General features: G+C 43.4%; 1 protein-coding gene across 2 annotated transcripts; it reads right to left on the reverse strand.

Annotated features, from left to right (window-relative positions):
• Positions 1-1,815: 1,815 nt before the first annotated feature.
• LOC142857531 (uncharacterized) lies at positions 1,816-15,252 on the reverse strand. Of its 2 annotated transcripts, none has more exons than XM_075985936.1 (5): positions 14,872-15,252; positions 13,803-13,867; positions 5,799-5,925; positions 5,413-5,508; positions 1,816-3,939 (listed from the first exon to the last, which is right to left on the reverse strand). In XM_075985936.1, the coding sequence occupies exons 2-5, from the start codon at positions 13,827-13,829 to the stop codon at positions 2,756-2,758; spliced, it is 1,434 nt and encodes a 477-aa protein (XP_075842051.1). In that variant the 5' UTR covers positions 13,830-13,867; positions 14,872-15,252; the 3' UTR covers positions 1,816-2,755. The 2 variants fall into 2 exon arrangements, with proteins under 2 accessions (XP_075842051.1, XP_075842061.1); XM_075985946.1 differs by having other exon boundaries at positions 14,797-15,223.
• Between the last annotated feature and the right edge of the window lie 1,158 nt (positions 15,253-16,410).

Consider the following 16,410-nt stretch of genomic DNA (forward strand, 5'->3'; position numbering starts at 1 on the left):
AGTTCTTTGCTGCGCATCTCTAGGCACTACAGGTATGAGCCACCATAACCATCTAATCACATTTTATATAACTACATCTTCCTCCTCCAATCCCCTTTATTATGGGACAAGATGTCGAATAGGGTGTTGTGTGATATTTTCATTGTGTTTTGACAAATAAAGCTCGCTTGGAGTTAGAGGGCAGAGCCAGTCACTAGCTGACCATAGAGGTTTGGAGGACTGTAGAGAGAAGACAGGAAGTGGCCAGGCAGGGCTAAGACACAATCTTGGCCCTTTTGGATGAAGGAACAGAAGAGGTAGGCAGGTACTACATTTTCAGAAACATCCAGTTACCTTTCAGAAACTGAAACTCCAGCTTCTGACTCCTAGTTTTTATTAATAAGATTAGATTAACACTTCCTTAGGGATTCATTTCTTTAACTTGTGTCCAAAATAAAATTATTTTAATACCCAGATATTTAATCATCTCTGTGCGCTCCCATTCTTGTCGAAGAATATGACTTGCTGCAAAGCAGCATCTTTTGAGATAAAACATTCCATCTTGGAGGATTTTCTATAGGGAGGTGAAATATTCTTCTATGCAGGAATGCTCCTTACAAATCAGGAAGTACACAACCCAAAAACTTTTAAGAAATCCCTGAAACTGAGTAGACTCATCAGGTCCCTCCTTTTCCAAGGTTATACAAGCAGTAACTTAACTGAGCAGACCTTAACTGAGCAGCCTGGAAGAGGTAATGCCCAGAGGGTCACCCATCCCGGGATGGGCTTCTTGGGATGCGGCTATCTTGAGTCACTTCTGCTCTTTATCGCTAATCCCCCTCCCCCGTGCTCCTGCAGGCAACTCCAGGAACACTCTGGTTCACCACGACTTTGGTAACGTCCTCACTTTGGCTGTCACTGGCTCCCTATCAAAGGTGAACAGAAGCTTGCTCATGCCTCTCCCAGGAATACCGCCACACAATACTTGTATGTTTTCTGCTTTTGGGAAATAAAGAAAAACAATGTCATCTCTTCCTGCTGTTTTGACAGCTGTGACTTCAACTACCTGCCAAAACCTTCCAGAATTTCAGACTGACATCATTTGAACAATATTAAGAATTAAGTCTGAAGCTGGCTGTAGTGCCCACATTTTTAATTCCAGCACTTAGGCGGCAGAAGCAGGCAGATCTTTGTTTTCCAGCATAGCCTGGTCTACAGAGTGAGTTCCAGACCAGCCACAGCTACAAAGTAAAATTGTCCCAGAGAGAGAGAGAGAGAGAGAGAGAGAGAGAGAGAGAGAGAGAGAGAGAGAGAGAGAGAAAATGAATGAGAACTAAGTCTAAATAAAGACTACCACACAACTGTTTGCCACTTGTAATTCAATAAGTGGTAGAGGAAAGGCTTTATTTCATATAACTATTTTTCTATCACAGATCCTCCAGTTTTGATAAAGGTAAATGGCAGTTAAAAGTACATTCCAAGGCTAGGTGGTGGTGGTGCACACCTTTAATACCAGCACTTGGGAGGTATAAGCAGGCAGATCTCAGCGAGTCTGAGACCAGCCTGGTCTACAAAGCGAGTTCTAGGACAGCCAGGATTGTTACACAGAGAAACCACATCTCAAAAAAACAAAAAAGTACATTCCAGAAGCTAGGAGAAGTGGGCTAACAATAAAACACTTGCCAAGAATTCATGAGTGAGTGGCTGCTTGCCTAGCACATATAAGGCCCTGGTGTCTATCCCCAGCTCTACACACACACACACACACACACACACACACACACACACACACACACCTCTTCCAGAAATCATAAAGAAAATTATGACACAGTATGCTAATGATAACAGAGAAACCTTTTATTAGACCTATACTGTATGCTAGGCGTAGATGTACAGTCTTTATGGTTATGAGTTCGAGTCCTTGCAGCAAACCACGTCATATCCATGACTGCACATGTAAGATAAAGAACAAGTGCTCACCATGTGTGAGAAAATAATACTTTGCTAACACTTTCTGGCATGGCATTAGGATTAGGGCTAATGAAAAGGAAGAAAGAGCACGGCATACAAGAAGAAAAGGGGAATAAACTCAGCATTAAAAGAAATGCTTTTGATTTTCAGAGAAATAAAACATCAAACATCCAAACATAAGTTTGGGGTCATATTAATGGAAACTTCTTTTATAAATGCAAAAATTTAGAAGCAACTATAACATGAATAATAGTCATTTAAAAGATACGTTTCATTGCTGGAAAAGCAATTATTATAATGTTTCTAGCATGATAAAAGCAGATGAAGGGAGAACACAAATACCATAACTACATGGCTTTTAGAAAATAAAGTCCAGCAGAATTAGTTCTACCAAACTGATAATCATCGTCTACAATCAATATAGCAGTTCATTTTGATGTTTCAGCTTTGGATTTTCTAGTTTTCTCATTTTTTTTCACTTACAATAAAAATAAAGCTCATGAAATATAGCAAAAAGACTGACATGCCTCAAATCAACACTGGAATTCTACAAGGAACTTAAAATCACTACAGGTTACACAATTAAAACACTGTGATATTAGTGCAAACATCAAAAACAGTTTAGAAGATGATAAAAGACAGTCCTAAACTGTAAGAAAATATAAACAACGGTCCGACAAAGCCCAGCAATGGAGAAATAAAGGGCGATAACGCAGACTCGGAATCCCTAACCTACAGTTATGATTGAAAGTATAAATACCTAATCAACCGCGTCAAGAAAGTAACTCTCAAATATGAATTTTTATTATTCATTAGCGTGAATTTCCTGATGGCGAGCAAGGTCTGAGTCATTACTGAATGTCTTCCCACATTCCTTACAGCTAAAGGGCTTGTCCCCACTATGAATTCTCAGATGGCGGGTAAGGTTTGAGCATTTATTAAAAGCCTTGCCACATTTCTTACATTCGTAAGGTTTTTCATCTGAGTGGACTCTCTGGTGCTGAAAAAGCTGTGAGTTCTGAGTGAAGGCCTTCCCACATTCAAGGCATTCGAAGGGCTTCTCACCAGCATGGATTCTTTGATGCTGCCGAAGCTGTGAGCTCTGAGTGAAGGCCTTCCCACACTCCTTACAATCGTAGGGTTTCTCCCCGGTGTGGATTCTCTGGTGGTTTGTAAGCGCCGAGCCACTACTGAAGGCCTTCCCACACTCCTTGCACTCATAGGGTTTCTCCCCAGTGTGGGTTCTCTGGTGCTGAATGAGCTTTGAGCTCTGAGTAAAGGCTTTGCCACATTCCTTACATTCATAAGGCTTCTCACCTGTATGAACTCGCACGTGTTGGAAAAGTTGTGAGCTCTTTGTAAAGGCTTTCCCACATACTTTGCATGCATAAGGTTTCTCACCAGTGTGAATTCGCTGATGGTCGATAAGATTTGAACAATAGCTAAAGGCTTTTCCACATTCCTTACACTCATAAGGTTTCTTACCTGTGTGTATCCTCTGGTGCTGAGAAAGGTATGAGCTACAACTGAAGGCCTTCCCACAGTCCTTACACTCAAAAGGTTTCTCCCCAGTGTGAATTTTCAGGTGACGAGTGACATGTGAACCACAACTGAAGAATTTCCCACACTCCTTACATTCGTAGGACTTTTCACCAATATGAAGTCTCTGATGTTGCATGAACTGTGAGTTCTGAGTAAAGACCTTCCTACATTTCTTACACTCATAGGGCTTCTCACCATTATTAACAATCTGTTGTAGGGTAAGGAAAGTCTGTTGAACAAATGTGGGCATGTACTCACGACTGAGTATTTCTTGGCTTAAATGGTCATTTTGATATTGCAATTGGCTTCCACATTCCAGAACGTCTCTAAAACTGGAGTACTCGAGGCCATGCTTCTTAAGTCCCATTAGCTCCCTCTGGCACGATTCTATTTCATAAACTTCCTTCTTCAGAGATAATAACTTGCTTTCACACATTGACTCCAGAGCTGAAAGGCAAAAAGTAGAAAATGTTCTCTTCCCTTCCTATTTGGAAAAACTTAAAACTTTTATAATGGAAATGGGAAAAACTAAAGTGAATTTACTATCTAGAGGTGGTTATCACAGGCGCTTAAGATCTGTCTCGTATAGTGCTTCTCAACCTTCCTAACGCTGCAACTTTAATACAGTTCATGTTGTGGTACCCCCAACCATAAAGTTATTTTCATAACTATAATTTTGCTACTATTATGAATCATAATATAAATATTTTAGAGACAGTATATATATATATATCCATGGCAAATTCCTGGATATTTTGTGGCATAATAAATAATAAATGTGGTCTTTCATTTGTTTTGGGTTTAGATAAGAAAGCAAGGTCTCATGATCTAGCTCTGGTTGGTCTTGAACTCAAGAGATCCTCTGCCTCCCAAGCCTAGGATTAAAGGAATGTCCCCTGAGATGAGGTCTTACTATGGAACTGGCTGATTCTGGGATTATCTTGCCTCAATCAATTTAGATAAAAAAAAGGGGGGGGGGAAATATTGTGGAATAATCTTTTTGTACACTGTGAAGATGTACCACTCTGATTGGTTTAATAAAAAGCTGAATGACCAATAGCTAGGCAGGAACTGGGGGGCAGAGGACACCAGGAGGAAAAAGGGAGGAGACGCCAGGGGTGCAGAGCAAGCAGCCTGGGCATTTGCAAAGTAAAGGTGATCAAGCCACATAAAAGAAGTAGATGAACAGAACTGGGCTAGTTTAAGTTAGAAGAACTAGTTAGAAACAAGTCTAAGCTATTGGTGAGCTTTCATAAGTAATAAGTCTCTGGGTGGTTACTCGGGAGCTGGCAGATGGGACAGAGAAGTCTGCCTCCAGTCAGGATGATAAACACACATTAGCATGCTGGTCTTTGTCCTGATTTCTGCCACAGTGCTACTGAGGGTGTTCACTGATAGGTCTCAGAGAGCCTCAGGACTGGTTCTGGAAGAACGGGCTGGTGGTTAAGTCTGGCAGCTCGGTTCCCAGTATCCACAGGGCAGCTCACACAGCCTGTGACTGTTCCAGATGTATGAACTCTTCTGCCCTCTGCGGGCAACAGTGCACATCTGCACACACACCACACACTTGGTTTATTAGAAGGCTGGGGTTTAGCTACTGGACCTCTGGATGGAGGAAAGACTGAGGTGTCAGTTACATAAAAACGACGACAAGCTTGATGACCGAGTCTGATCCCAGGACCTACATGATGGGCAGAGAGCCAACTCCAGTAAGTTGTCCTTTGATCTCCACACACTAACCTCATACAACAAACAAATAAATATATGCAACTAAAAACAATTTTTTTTTAAAGAACTTGGTTTTCTCACTAGACCTAGCTTTCCTGGCAGAAGCTTTCAAAATAAATCTCACAGGTGCTGTTTCCTCAATCAGCAGCGAGTTATCCCCAGGCACTGCACTGCTGAGTGTTTCTCACTTACCTGAGCACAGGCCTCTTGTAAGCTCTTTGCCAATCATCCAGGGCTCTTTGCCTTGCTCCAATAAAGAGATCACCTGAGGCTTGGGAATGTGAAGTCCTGCTTACAAGAAAAGATATGGGACATTGTTATGCTGTGGGAAACAGATCCAATCCCTCGATCACCAAGCAAGAGATGCCATGACAGGAACAGCCAAAGACGCAGATGAAGCTTCAGCCACGGCCCACTGGAGCGGCCTGTTTCCCGGGCTTCTTTTTCAGCCCAGCTGAAACCATGTGCAAACAAGGAGCAGGAATTCAGGTGGCAAAGTTGGAAAGCAGCTGAGAAATTCACTGAGGAAGAAGCAGACACTCCAGAGAAGGCTGAGTTGTTGGTACGGGCGCTCTTACCCACTGAAAGCAGGTTGCTGTAGTTCTCCAACATCACATCTCTGTACAAGTCCCTCTGAGCAGGGCCCAGGCACTCCCACTCCTCCTGAGAGAAGTCCAGGGACACGTCGCTGAACACCATCGATTTCTGAAACAATAAATGCACACCCTAGCTGTAAAATACAAAAACTCCTCCTGAAACTCTGGTGCTTGTGCTGTGGGGTCCAGCGAATGAGCCATTGCTCTGGTGTCAAGAACCAGTACCTCTGGATTCTCTGTTCATTCAGAAACAGATGACAAAGCCAAGCATGCTGATGCATGACATAATGCCAGCACCAGGGAGGCTGAGACAAGAGTACTTTGAGTTGTCAGCCTAGGTTATATAGTGAGATAAAGTCTCAAAACATCAGGACTAGGGAGTAGTCACTGATAGAGTCCTGGTTTCAATCCCCAGCATCAAGAAAAAAAACATTTCTTACTAATACAAATTATTTTTCTGGTGACCAAATGTTTTGATTTCTGATTTACAATCTCAACAGCTTATATACACTGATGAGACTAATTAAAACCATCCACTATCATACTTGTTCTTATTTCTGAGATAAATAAAATGAATGATTCATATAGAAAGTCAGCATGACCAGGTTGTGGGGGTGCACACCTTTAATCCCAGCACTCGGGAGGCAGAGGCAGGAGGATCTCTGTGAGTTCGAGGTCAGCCTGGTCTACAGAGCAAGTTCCAGGACAGCTAAGGCTGCTCCACAGAGAAACCCTGTCTTGAAAAACCAAAAATCAGCATGACCCACAGTTCCCATTGGACTTCAACTAAACATGTTTTTAAATACTTAGAGTCTCAAAGGTCTGTATCAGCTACTAATGATTCCATAGGTCCCATAAGCTAGGACATCTTTCAACACTCGGAAGTACCGACCCCATTTCCTATTCTCTCGCTGCAAAATACTAGTTTGTAGACATGATTTTGGCTTCTCCATGTGTCTTGCAAGCTAAGTGACTCGTTGCCACCTCATCAAGTCACAGACTAGGAAGGACAAGCTCATTCTATAACTCTACTTTCACTTCCCTCAGTACACCATTTCCTGTCCATCACAGTGCCTGGAAAAAGGTCAATACAAGATGAACAGTCATTTGCTGAATGAAAATATTAATGTTGTTTGAAAATCAGAGGTACTTAGTGGTGATGCAGGATTAGCATGAGAGTCAACAGGGAACCAATATTTGCACAGTAATCTTTATCAGCCACAAATGTCAGCACAAGGAAAGCAAGTGCAGCCTCCTGAGTGGCTGGAGTTCAGGTATTCACAGCACTGCACCTATCTCTCAAGAGGAAGAATGGAATGTCAGGGAGTAAGACCATCATTCCTTCAGCCATGGTGGGAAGTACTGCAGGATACCGCCAGTCTTCCTCAAGGCTGCTCTAGAGGCAGGGGTGTTTCAGAATATTCCTTCACACTGTGTGAGGATGTGTCACTGTGATTGGGTTAATAAAGAGCTGAATGGCCAACAGCTAGGCAGGAAGAGGTTAGGTGGGACTTCCGGGGCCAGAAAGGACTAGAGGGAGAAGAAAGGTGGAGTCAGCAGCTGGATGCAGAGGGAGCAGGACACGCACAAGCAGAGGTAAGAGCCACAAGCCATGTGTTAACACACAGATTAATAGAAACGGGTTAATTTCAGTTGTAAGAGCTAACTAGAAACAAGTCTAAGCTAAAGTCAAGCTTTCATAATTAATAAGTCTTTGTGTCATTATTTGGGAGTTGGTGGCATAAAGACTTGCTACACAGGGGAGGCCCTGAGAAAGTAAGGCTGGGTAAGGAAAGGAATACCCTAGAAACTGTACCAGTCTTACAATGAATGCTTAAAGCAGTCAGATAATAACTAACTCTACTTTCCTCGTTGAAATTCTCCTTAGTGGGAATATGGAACAAATACTACCTATACTGTTGTGGAATATTCGTTTATACCGTAAAGATGTGTCTGCCTAAGATGCCTTCTGATTGGTATAATAAAGAGCTAAATGGCCAATAGCTAGGCAGGAGAGAACTGGAGGGACTTGTGGGCAGAGAGAGAAAAACTGGGAGGAGAAATCTAGGCATATGGATTTGTCAGTAAGACGTGGAGAGGAAACAGAAGGTGCAGGACAGAAGAGAGGTAATGCCACATGGCAGAATGGAGATGAATAGAAATGGTTTAGGTTAGAAGAGCTAGTTGAGAACAAGCCTATGCTAAGGCCAAGCTTTCATAATTAATAATAAGTTTCTATGCTATTTGTGAGCTGGCAGCCCAAAGAAAAATCTGAGTACACTATACTTTATATGACATTGCATTTTATTTATTTTACTTGAGACAGGGTCTCACTAGGTAGCTTGGTTGGCCTAGAACTTGTTATGTAGACCAAGCAGGTATTGAACTCACAGAGATCTGTCTGCCTCTGCATCCCAAGTACTAGGATTAAAGGCGTGTGCCATCTCCCCCAGCTATTTTTATTATGAACTATTCCTTTTTCTCTAGGGAAGCTTCCTGTCTAGATGTGTACTTTACCATAAAAAAATAACCCTAAAAGAACTACAAGACACATGGTGCATATTTTACCTGCTCAAACACATAACAAAAAAATCATCTTTAACTGATTTGTGTACAATGCACAATCTACACTCATACTAATACAGATATGTATATTACTTTTAAAAGGTTATTCAGAGCAAGGGGACCAGACACCAATGAAAATGATGGCCCAGGTAATCCAGCATCCAGAACAGCTTCCAGGCTGCTGTATGAGATGATCCAGCCTTACAGAACACTACAGCCAGGACTTAACAATTATCCTGATTTTCTCAAGGTTCCCTGGAAGATGTCAGTGCCCCCAGTCAACAGGAAATAGCTAGAAAACTATGCTTACATTCTCAAAAAATGGGTTATATTGGGCTGGAGAGATGGCTCGGTGGTTGAGAGCATTGCCTGCTCTTCCAGAGGTCCTGAGTTCAATTCCCAGCAACCACATGGTGGCTCACAACCATCTGTAATGGGGTCTGGTGCCCTCTTCTGGCCTGTAGACATACACACAGACAGAATATTGTATATATAATAAATAAATATAAAAAAAATGGGTTATAGATATTATCACTTAAGGGGGGCTGGTTATTGTTGTGTAAATTGTGCCTTCTAAGTCACTCAGATTCTCTGATCACCAAACAATGTAGAATATGGGCCTGCTCCTCTCTTGCTTCCAGCTCCTCTTCCGGCTGCTAGACTCTGTTCCTGGTTGTGCAGGAGGCTGTTGTCTAGAATGGTGATCTGTAAGTTTTTCCCTTTAAATAAATAACCCTTTTATTAATCATAAAAAAAGAATATGGGCCTGCATATTTCGGCCCCCACAGGTTACAACTTATTGGTAATGGTCAGGAAAAAAGCTGAACAAAGGAGATTAGATTCAGGGATCTCCTTATAAAAAGAAAAGAGGAAATATAGAGATGATAGGATAAAAGGCTAGATTACTGAATCTACTTTAATCCAAAAACAATTATTAATCTTGAATATTTTACATTGGTATAGATTTTGGTTTATTGATAACATTTTAAAGTTAATTTTGTTATACTGTGTGTATATTTCTACTCTTGTTTTAAGTACTGTTCTTATGAAGCTCATTTTAAATGTATAATTTAAAAATACAGATTAATAGTAGGTCGTCTATAATAGTCAAACTTAAAGTCATGTTAGGTATGTTTTCAAGGTCATACACAGATATAGTTAAATAGTCTTCAAAGATGTACAGAATATGGCATTTAATATTTTTAATAACCTAAGGTTTTTCATGACAGAAAGACACATCTGCTCCTGGCAGCACTGATCTAGTTCAGAGAAGATGACGGGCAGAAAAAAAACTCCATATCGAGTTTGCTTTTTTTTTTTATGCAAAAGCTAGTCATGTGGGCAGAGAAACTACCCTTGCCTCAAATGCTGACAATATGCTGTCCAAACTGGACCAGCAGAATGCAAAAAAAAGTGGCTGCCAAACTTTGCCAAGACAAGGTAAGACAGTCCTTCAGAATTCCCTGCTTCACAGGAGGCTATAGACATGCTAGGCCTGTAGACTAGAGCTGAATGCCCCAAAGTTACAGAGGATCATTGGGTGACTGCCCAAGCAGCAAGATGTCCCTGTCGCTAGGTAACATTTTGCCCTTCTGGGTCTTTGACAGAGTTGAAGACTAGATAGTTATAGTTTTATTTGGTTATGATAAAAAGTAAATTGATACAAAACTTTGGACTCATAAAGCTAAGATAGATGGTAGAGTATTTCCTTTAATTTTGCCAAATACAAATAAACTAGATATTGTAACTGTAATTCTTATTTAGTAACTGTTTTGTTATATACAGCTTTACTATGTTAAGCCTAAAACCTTCCTTTTTAATTAGACAAAAAGAGAGAAATGCTATGAAATAATCCTTCTGTATACTGTGAATATATATACCTCTCATTGGTTAATAAAGAAGCTGACTGGCCTACAGCAAGGCAGGATAAAGTTAGGTTGGACAATCAAACTGAGGGATGAAGAAGGGCAGAGTAGAGGAGATACCAGCTAGCCACTGAGGAGACAGGACATGTAGAAAATGAGGTAACAAGGGCTGGAGAGATGGCTCAGAGGTTGAGCACTGGCTGTTCTTCCAGGGGTCCTGAGTTCAATCCCCAGCAACCACATGGTGGCTAACAACCATCTGTACTGAGATCTGATGCCCTCTTCTGGCCTGCAGGCAGACATGCAGACAGAACATTGTGTAGATAATAAATAAATAAAGATTTATTTTTTAAAAATGAGGTAACAAGATATGAGTCACATGAAAATAATACATAAAAATATTGGTTAATTTAAATGTAAAAATTAGCTAGTAAAAACTCCTGAGCCATTGGCAAGCATTTATAATTCATATTAAGCCTCTGAGTGATTATTTGAGAGCAGCTGTGGGACAAGAAAATTCAGCCTATAGCAACCTTTTGATAATAATTAAAAACTGAGAAACAATGTCCAAACTACAGTTGTTGTGGAATTATCTTTTTGTACACTACAAAGATTTGCCACTGGGATTGGTCTAATAAAAGCGACTGGTCAACAGCTCAGCAGGGAGGAAGCAGGAACTAGCATGGGCAGTACGGAGAAAAGGTAATAAAGCCATGAGGCAGAAGTTATAAGAGCTAGTTAGAAACAAGCCTAAGCTACCAGCCAAGCTTTCATTAGTAATGAGTCTCCATGTGGTTATTTGGGAACTGGCTAGCCGGACAGAAACATCCCTCTACATACAGTTATCTGTAATAAGGTTACTCTAGGTTTTTTTTTTTTTTTTTTTTTTTGGTTTTTTGAGACAGGGTTTCTCTGTAGCTTTCATGGAACTCACTCTGTAGACCAGGCTGGCCTCAAACTCACAGAGATCCACCTGCCTCTGCCTCCCAAGTGCTGGGATTAAAGGTGTGTGCCACCACCGCCTGGCCCCAGACGCTAGTATGTTTTTTTAAGACAAAGGGTCTCACTGCACAGTTCTCAATTAACAGACCATGGCTAGCCTCAAACTTGCAGAAATTGGCCTGCCTCTCATCTAGCAAATATGGAATTTTTAAGGAAAGGCATGGCAGCTCATACCCAGTGCTTAGGAGGCTAAAGAAGGAGTTTGACTTCAAGTTTGAAGCCAGCCTGGGCTTCACAGTGAGACCCTGTTTCAGAACGAAACACAACCAACACCACAAATGACTCAAAAATGGGGGCTGAGAGATGGCTCAGTGGTTAAAGGACTTCCTGCCCTTGCTGAGGAACCGTGATTGGTTTCCAGCTCCCATACAGTGGCTCACGACCTTCTCGAACTCCAGTCCCAGTGGATCCAACACTCTCCTGGCCTCCAGAAGCACTGCACATATGAGGTGCTAAACATACATGCATACACACATAGATACAAAACACAATACATATACACACACACATATATATATACATACAAAACAACCATACACATAAATTAAAAATAAACTTTTTTTTTTAAGTATGGTGACTCACACATGTAATTTCAGTACTTGGGAAAGTGGAGGCAGGAGAATCAGAAGAATAAGGGAGCTTGAAACCAGCCTATAGGGTAAAAGGGACAACTGGAGCAGGAAACCAACCACACTGAGCACCTTGACTCTGAGTCCAGAGCCAGTGAAAGAAACACACTCTGGATCTGAGACCTGAGCCAGGGAAAGAAACATCTTTATTCCTGAACCCAGGACTAAAGACATGTGCCCTGACTCTGAAACCAGTGTCAAATAAACACACTTTGTCCCTAGAATCAGATCCAGTAAAAGAAATATGCCCTGGTCCTAAGATTAGAGTCAAAAGGCTAAAAAGAACCAGCGAAAGAAACACAGTTTGGCCATGAATCAGAGCCTTCTCTGCTCCTGAGCAGGGAAAACTAACCAATCCCTCTTTTCCCTGGGAAAACCCTGCCCCTAAGAAGCCCTATATAAGCCTCTCTGCTGGTTGAGTTAGAGGCCACCTTTTATCCCTCCCTGGCAGAGGCAGTCACTCTCCTGGACTTTCCCAAATAAATCTCTCTCTCAAAAGAGTATTGGGTGGCAATCTTCATTCACTGGTACAGAACAGAAGAACCTGGCTGGGACGTCCCTCGGGGGCCAGAGCAAAGCAGAGACCAGAACTTTGCTGGGAGCTCCATGAGCGCTGAGCAAGGCGGGGCAGGAGATTGCTACATTTCTGCATGGGCTTCCCCTTTAGCAGAGTGTTAGCAAAAGAAGTCATGTCTTGGGCTGGAGAAGAAGCTGATAGCTCTGCTCGGATGTTCCCTTAAGGGCACAGCTGTAGTGGCTCTCCAGAAGAGCAGGATTGCTATATCCTACCGGGAGACCACACCTAACCGCACCCCAGCTTCAGGAAGCCTGGCTTCCCAATAAAGCCAGGACACCTTTCCTGGAGGGCTGAGCTGTCCCATTGCAGCTCCAGCTTCCAGAGCTGTCCTACTATGGATCTACACCTCCAGAGCTGTCCTATTGCAACTCTACCTCTCCAGGGCTGTCCTATTGGGGCTCCGCCCCTCCAGAGCTGTCCTACTGTGGCTCCGCCCCTCCAGAACTGTCCTACTGTGGCTCCGCCCCTCCAGAACTGTCCTACTGTGGCTCCGCCCCTCCAGAACTGTCCTACTGTGGCTCCGCCCCTCCAGAGCTGTCCTATTTTGGCTCCGCCCCTCCAGAGCTGTCCTACTGTGGCTCCGCCCCTCCAGAACTGTCCTACTGTGGTTCCGCCCCTCCAGAACTGTCCTACTGTGGTTCCGCCCCTCCAGAGCTGTCCTACTGTGGTTCTGCCCCTCCAGAACTGTCCTACTGTGGTTCCGCCCCTCCAGAGCTGTCCTACTGTGGTTCCGCCCCTCCAGAACTGTCCTACTGTGGCTCCGCCCCTCCAGAACTGTCCTACTGTGGTTCCGCCCCTCCAGAACTGTCCTACTGTGGTTCTGCCCCTCCAGAACTGTCCTACTGCGGCTCTCAGCACAGCCTGGGGTCCCAAGAGATCTTTGCAGCACCGCATTTGTAGCACATTCCCCTACACAAGCCTGTCTCAAAAAACAAAACAAAGCAAACAACAACCAAACTACACAACTGCCATGCATAACTTTTAGTGGGAATATATGCAGTGGTCGGTGCTGTAAAGATCCCACCCTTGAAAATAACAGGAGAAGGAAACTGAGCAGAGGTTGTTTCAGTGCAGGGAAAATTTAACTCAGCTCTGTTTCCGAAATTCTTTAAAATAACCCTGTTTGAGATGTGTGTTTGGAAAGAAACAAAAACTTTACAAGTTATCTGTTTCCTAAATTAACATGTAACCATTACACAGAATGAAGTCAGAGCAAACACAGGGTGTGTGTCCATGCAGAGTTTCCCACCATTTTCATGAATGGAAAATTTGAAGAACCAGGTTATTTTATGAGTCAGTGCTAAGCAAGACCATCCCAGAGAAAAGCAAAAGGGAAAGCCCAGTGTACCTTGGATTTGGCTTGGTCCACAGCCATTCCTCTTTTCTCCACTGGATACTTCTGGAGGGGCAGAGCTGGGGAAGAAAGAAGGAATCATGAGATCCTAAGCCTTTTAATAAAAGGTCACCCTGGATGCATACCTGTCACCCAGGGAGAAGAAATCTAGGCTGTCGTGATATTCCTAGAGTCAGAAAAGGAATGAAGCCTATGTTGTCGGAGGCTGGAATTGGTCCTTATCTCACTGGGGTCTCAGAACAGAAGATTGGAGCCACTTGGTCAGTCAGAGGCATCCCACACCTACAAACCCACGGCTGCAGTCACTCACCCACCACAGGGATCCCATATATCCTCACACCCACACCTAACCCAAACAACAGCCTGCAACATATGGTCGAAGCCACAGGAACACGTCTACCCTGAGAATACAGCCACATCCACACTGTTACAGAACCCTAAAATACAACACCACAGAAAACCACGGTGCTACAAATGGTCACAATAACACACTCACTGCGGAGTCACACAATAGTGACAATCCCCTCCAGTTCCCCTCATGAGAATTATACAAAATCACACAATTAGGAGAACACAACAGCCTCATGAGAGACACAGCCTGGCAACGGGACCCATCTTCCAACCACACTCACTATATCACGTAAAGTTACATAATCACACTCAAACATCTGCAGAGTCACAAACACCCAGTACACACGGTACACACACACACACACACACACATCTCCCCCTCAAGTTAACAGTCTTGCGAGCGTAATTACTAACTCTCTGATAGATCCCTCATAAACAAGTTATGCCGTTACCATCAGTCCAAACACACGGGGACGCAATCACAAACACACATACACACACGGTCGCACAGTTATCAATCACACACAGCTCTGAGAATGCTCACTGAGAAACTTAAAAATCACACCCGAGCACTCGTGGCGCCCTAGGGTCACTTCAGGTCACACTCACGCACAGCCAAGAGCTCGCTACTGCTCACCCGGCTAGACTAACTCCCACCGGCCTGACAGCTCCGATACCAACTGGTATTTCCCTCCAGAACTCAGGGTCGCACCTGCGGAGCCTCACAAGGGTCTAGGCCGCTCCCCGCGCACTTTCCCGTCCCCAGACAACGAGGGTCCCGCAGGCAAAAGAAGGGGCTGCTTTGAGTGCGCGGAAGTTTCTGGGAAATGTAGTCCGCGGTGGAACCTGGCGGGGAAAATGGCGCCCGCTCTTGGATTCCCGCCAGGGCACCGCCTGAGGCAGGCTGAAAGGCTCGCTCCGCACGTGCAATTGCGTGCGCAAGTTTCCTAAACACAGGCACAAATTGGGACTGAAACTCTCACAACACGCAGGGCTGACATCCTGGACACAAGCCCCCTCCATGGTAAGGGGCCGACTTCGGGAAACCACTGCTTTCTGAGTAAGTGGAGGCCAGGTTGGCGCCGGAAGTTGTGTGTCGTCGCACGTGTTTCTGGGAAATGTAGTCTAGCGACTAGTGCGTGGCACTAATCTCCTGGAACAAAGTTGCTTCAGTGATAGCTGAAAGACCACACCCAGTGTTGGGACGCTTGTGGGCGTTAGATCACACTGAAGGAATGTTTAGGATGTCGATAGGTCTCCCGTTTTGCCTTCCTCAGTATAGGGTTTATATGACTCATTTAGGTGGCATATAAAAAAAAGACAATAAATATTAGTTATTAAAAACTGTCAGATTTAGGAAGAATTGTGAACGAATGATTGCTCCTGAGTAGGCATGGGATTCTTTTACAGTTTAGTTTCTTTTCTTAAAAAAAAGTTTTTTCCTATTCAAATTTATTTGTTTGTTTGTTTGTTTAGAGTCTGGGTATCTCTCCAGGGAGACTTGTTTGTTTGTTTGTTTTGAGTCTGGGTATCTCTCTAGGCCGTCTTGGAACTCACTTGTTGGCTGGATTTGCAGTTCATCTTATCCATCTTTCCCTGTCTCAGATGTTTGGACTAAGGGTGAGCGTCACCACTATCCCGCGAAAATATTCTTTTTTTTTTAAACATATTTATTTATTTATTATGTATACAATATTCTGTCTGTGTGTGTGCCTGCAGGCCAGAAGAGGGCACCAGACCCCATTACAGATGGTTGTGAGCCACCATATGGTTGCTGGGAATTGAACTCAGGACCTTTGGAAGAGCAGGCAATGCTCTTAATCTCTGAGCCCTCTCTCCAGCCCCCCGCGAAAATATTCTTAAATCAGGAAACAGTGATGTGTGTGCAACTCTGTGAAACAGTAAAACAATTAAGTTGTGTGTAGCAAGAGCGGCTACGGGGAACTGAACCCGGGAACTCGTGCATGTGGCGTGAGCCTTCTGATGACTTTTTAGTTATGTTGGATTTTTAAAAGAAAATCAAGTCCACTGAGGTACAATTTCGATACAACAAAAGACACCAGTCGTATGGGTTTATTGTAAAACACACTTTTAAAAGCTTCTTTTCCGCAGTAGGTGGCTGTGGAGGCCAGGCGAGGGCATCAGATCTTCGGAACTGGACTTACAAAGGGTTGTGAGCAACCATGTAGGTGGTGGGACCTGACTTTATGTCCTCTGGGAGAAGAGAAAGTACTCTTCGTCACGGGCCCCC

The sequence above is a fragment of the Microtus pennsylvanicus genome, chromosome 1 (assembly GCF_037038515.1).
Source record: "Microtus pennsylvanicus isolate mMicPen1 chromosome 1, mMicPen1.hap1, whole genome shotgun sequence".
NCBI classification, from domain to species: Eukaryota; Metazoa; Chordata; class Mammalia; order Rodentia; family Cricetidae; genus Microtus; species Microtus pennsylvanicus.

Bases quoted from the DNA above. Each gene is read 5' to 3' on its own strand.
- LOC142857531 (XM_075985936.1), bottom strand. From the start codon at position 13,829: ATGGCTGTGGACCAAGCCAAATCCAAG. The intron at 5,926-13,802 runs GTACACTGGGCT...TTATTGTTTCAG, and splicing joins TGGACCAAGCCAAATCCAAG to AAATCGATGGTGTTCAGCGA. The intron at 5,509-5,798 runs GTAAGAGCGCCC...TCTTGTAAGCAG, and splicing joins CAGCAACCTGCTTTCAGTGG to GACTTCACATTCCCAAGCCT.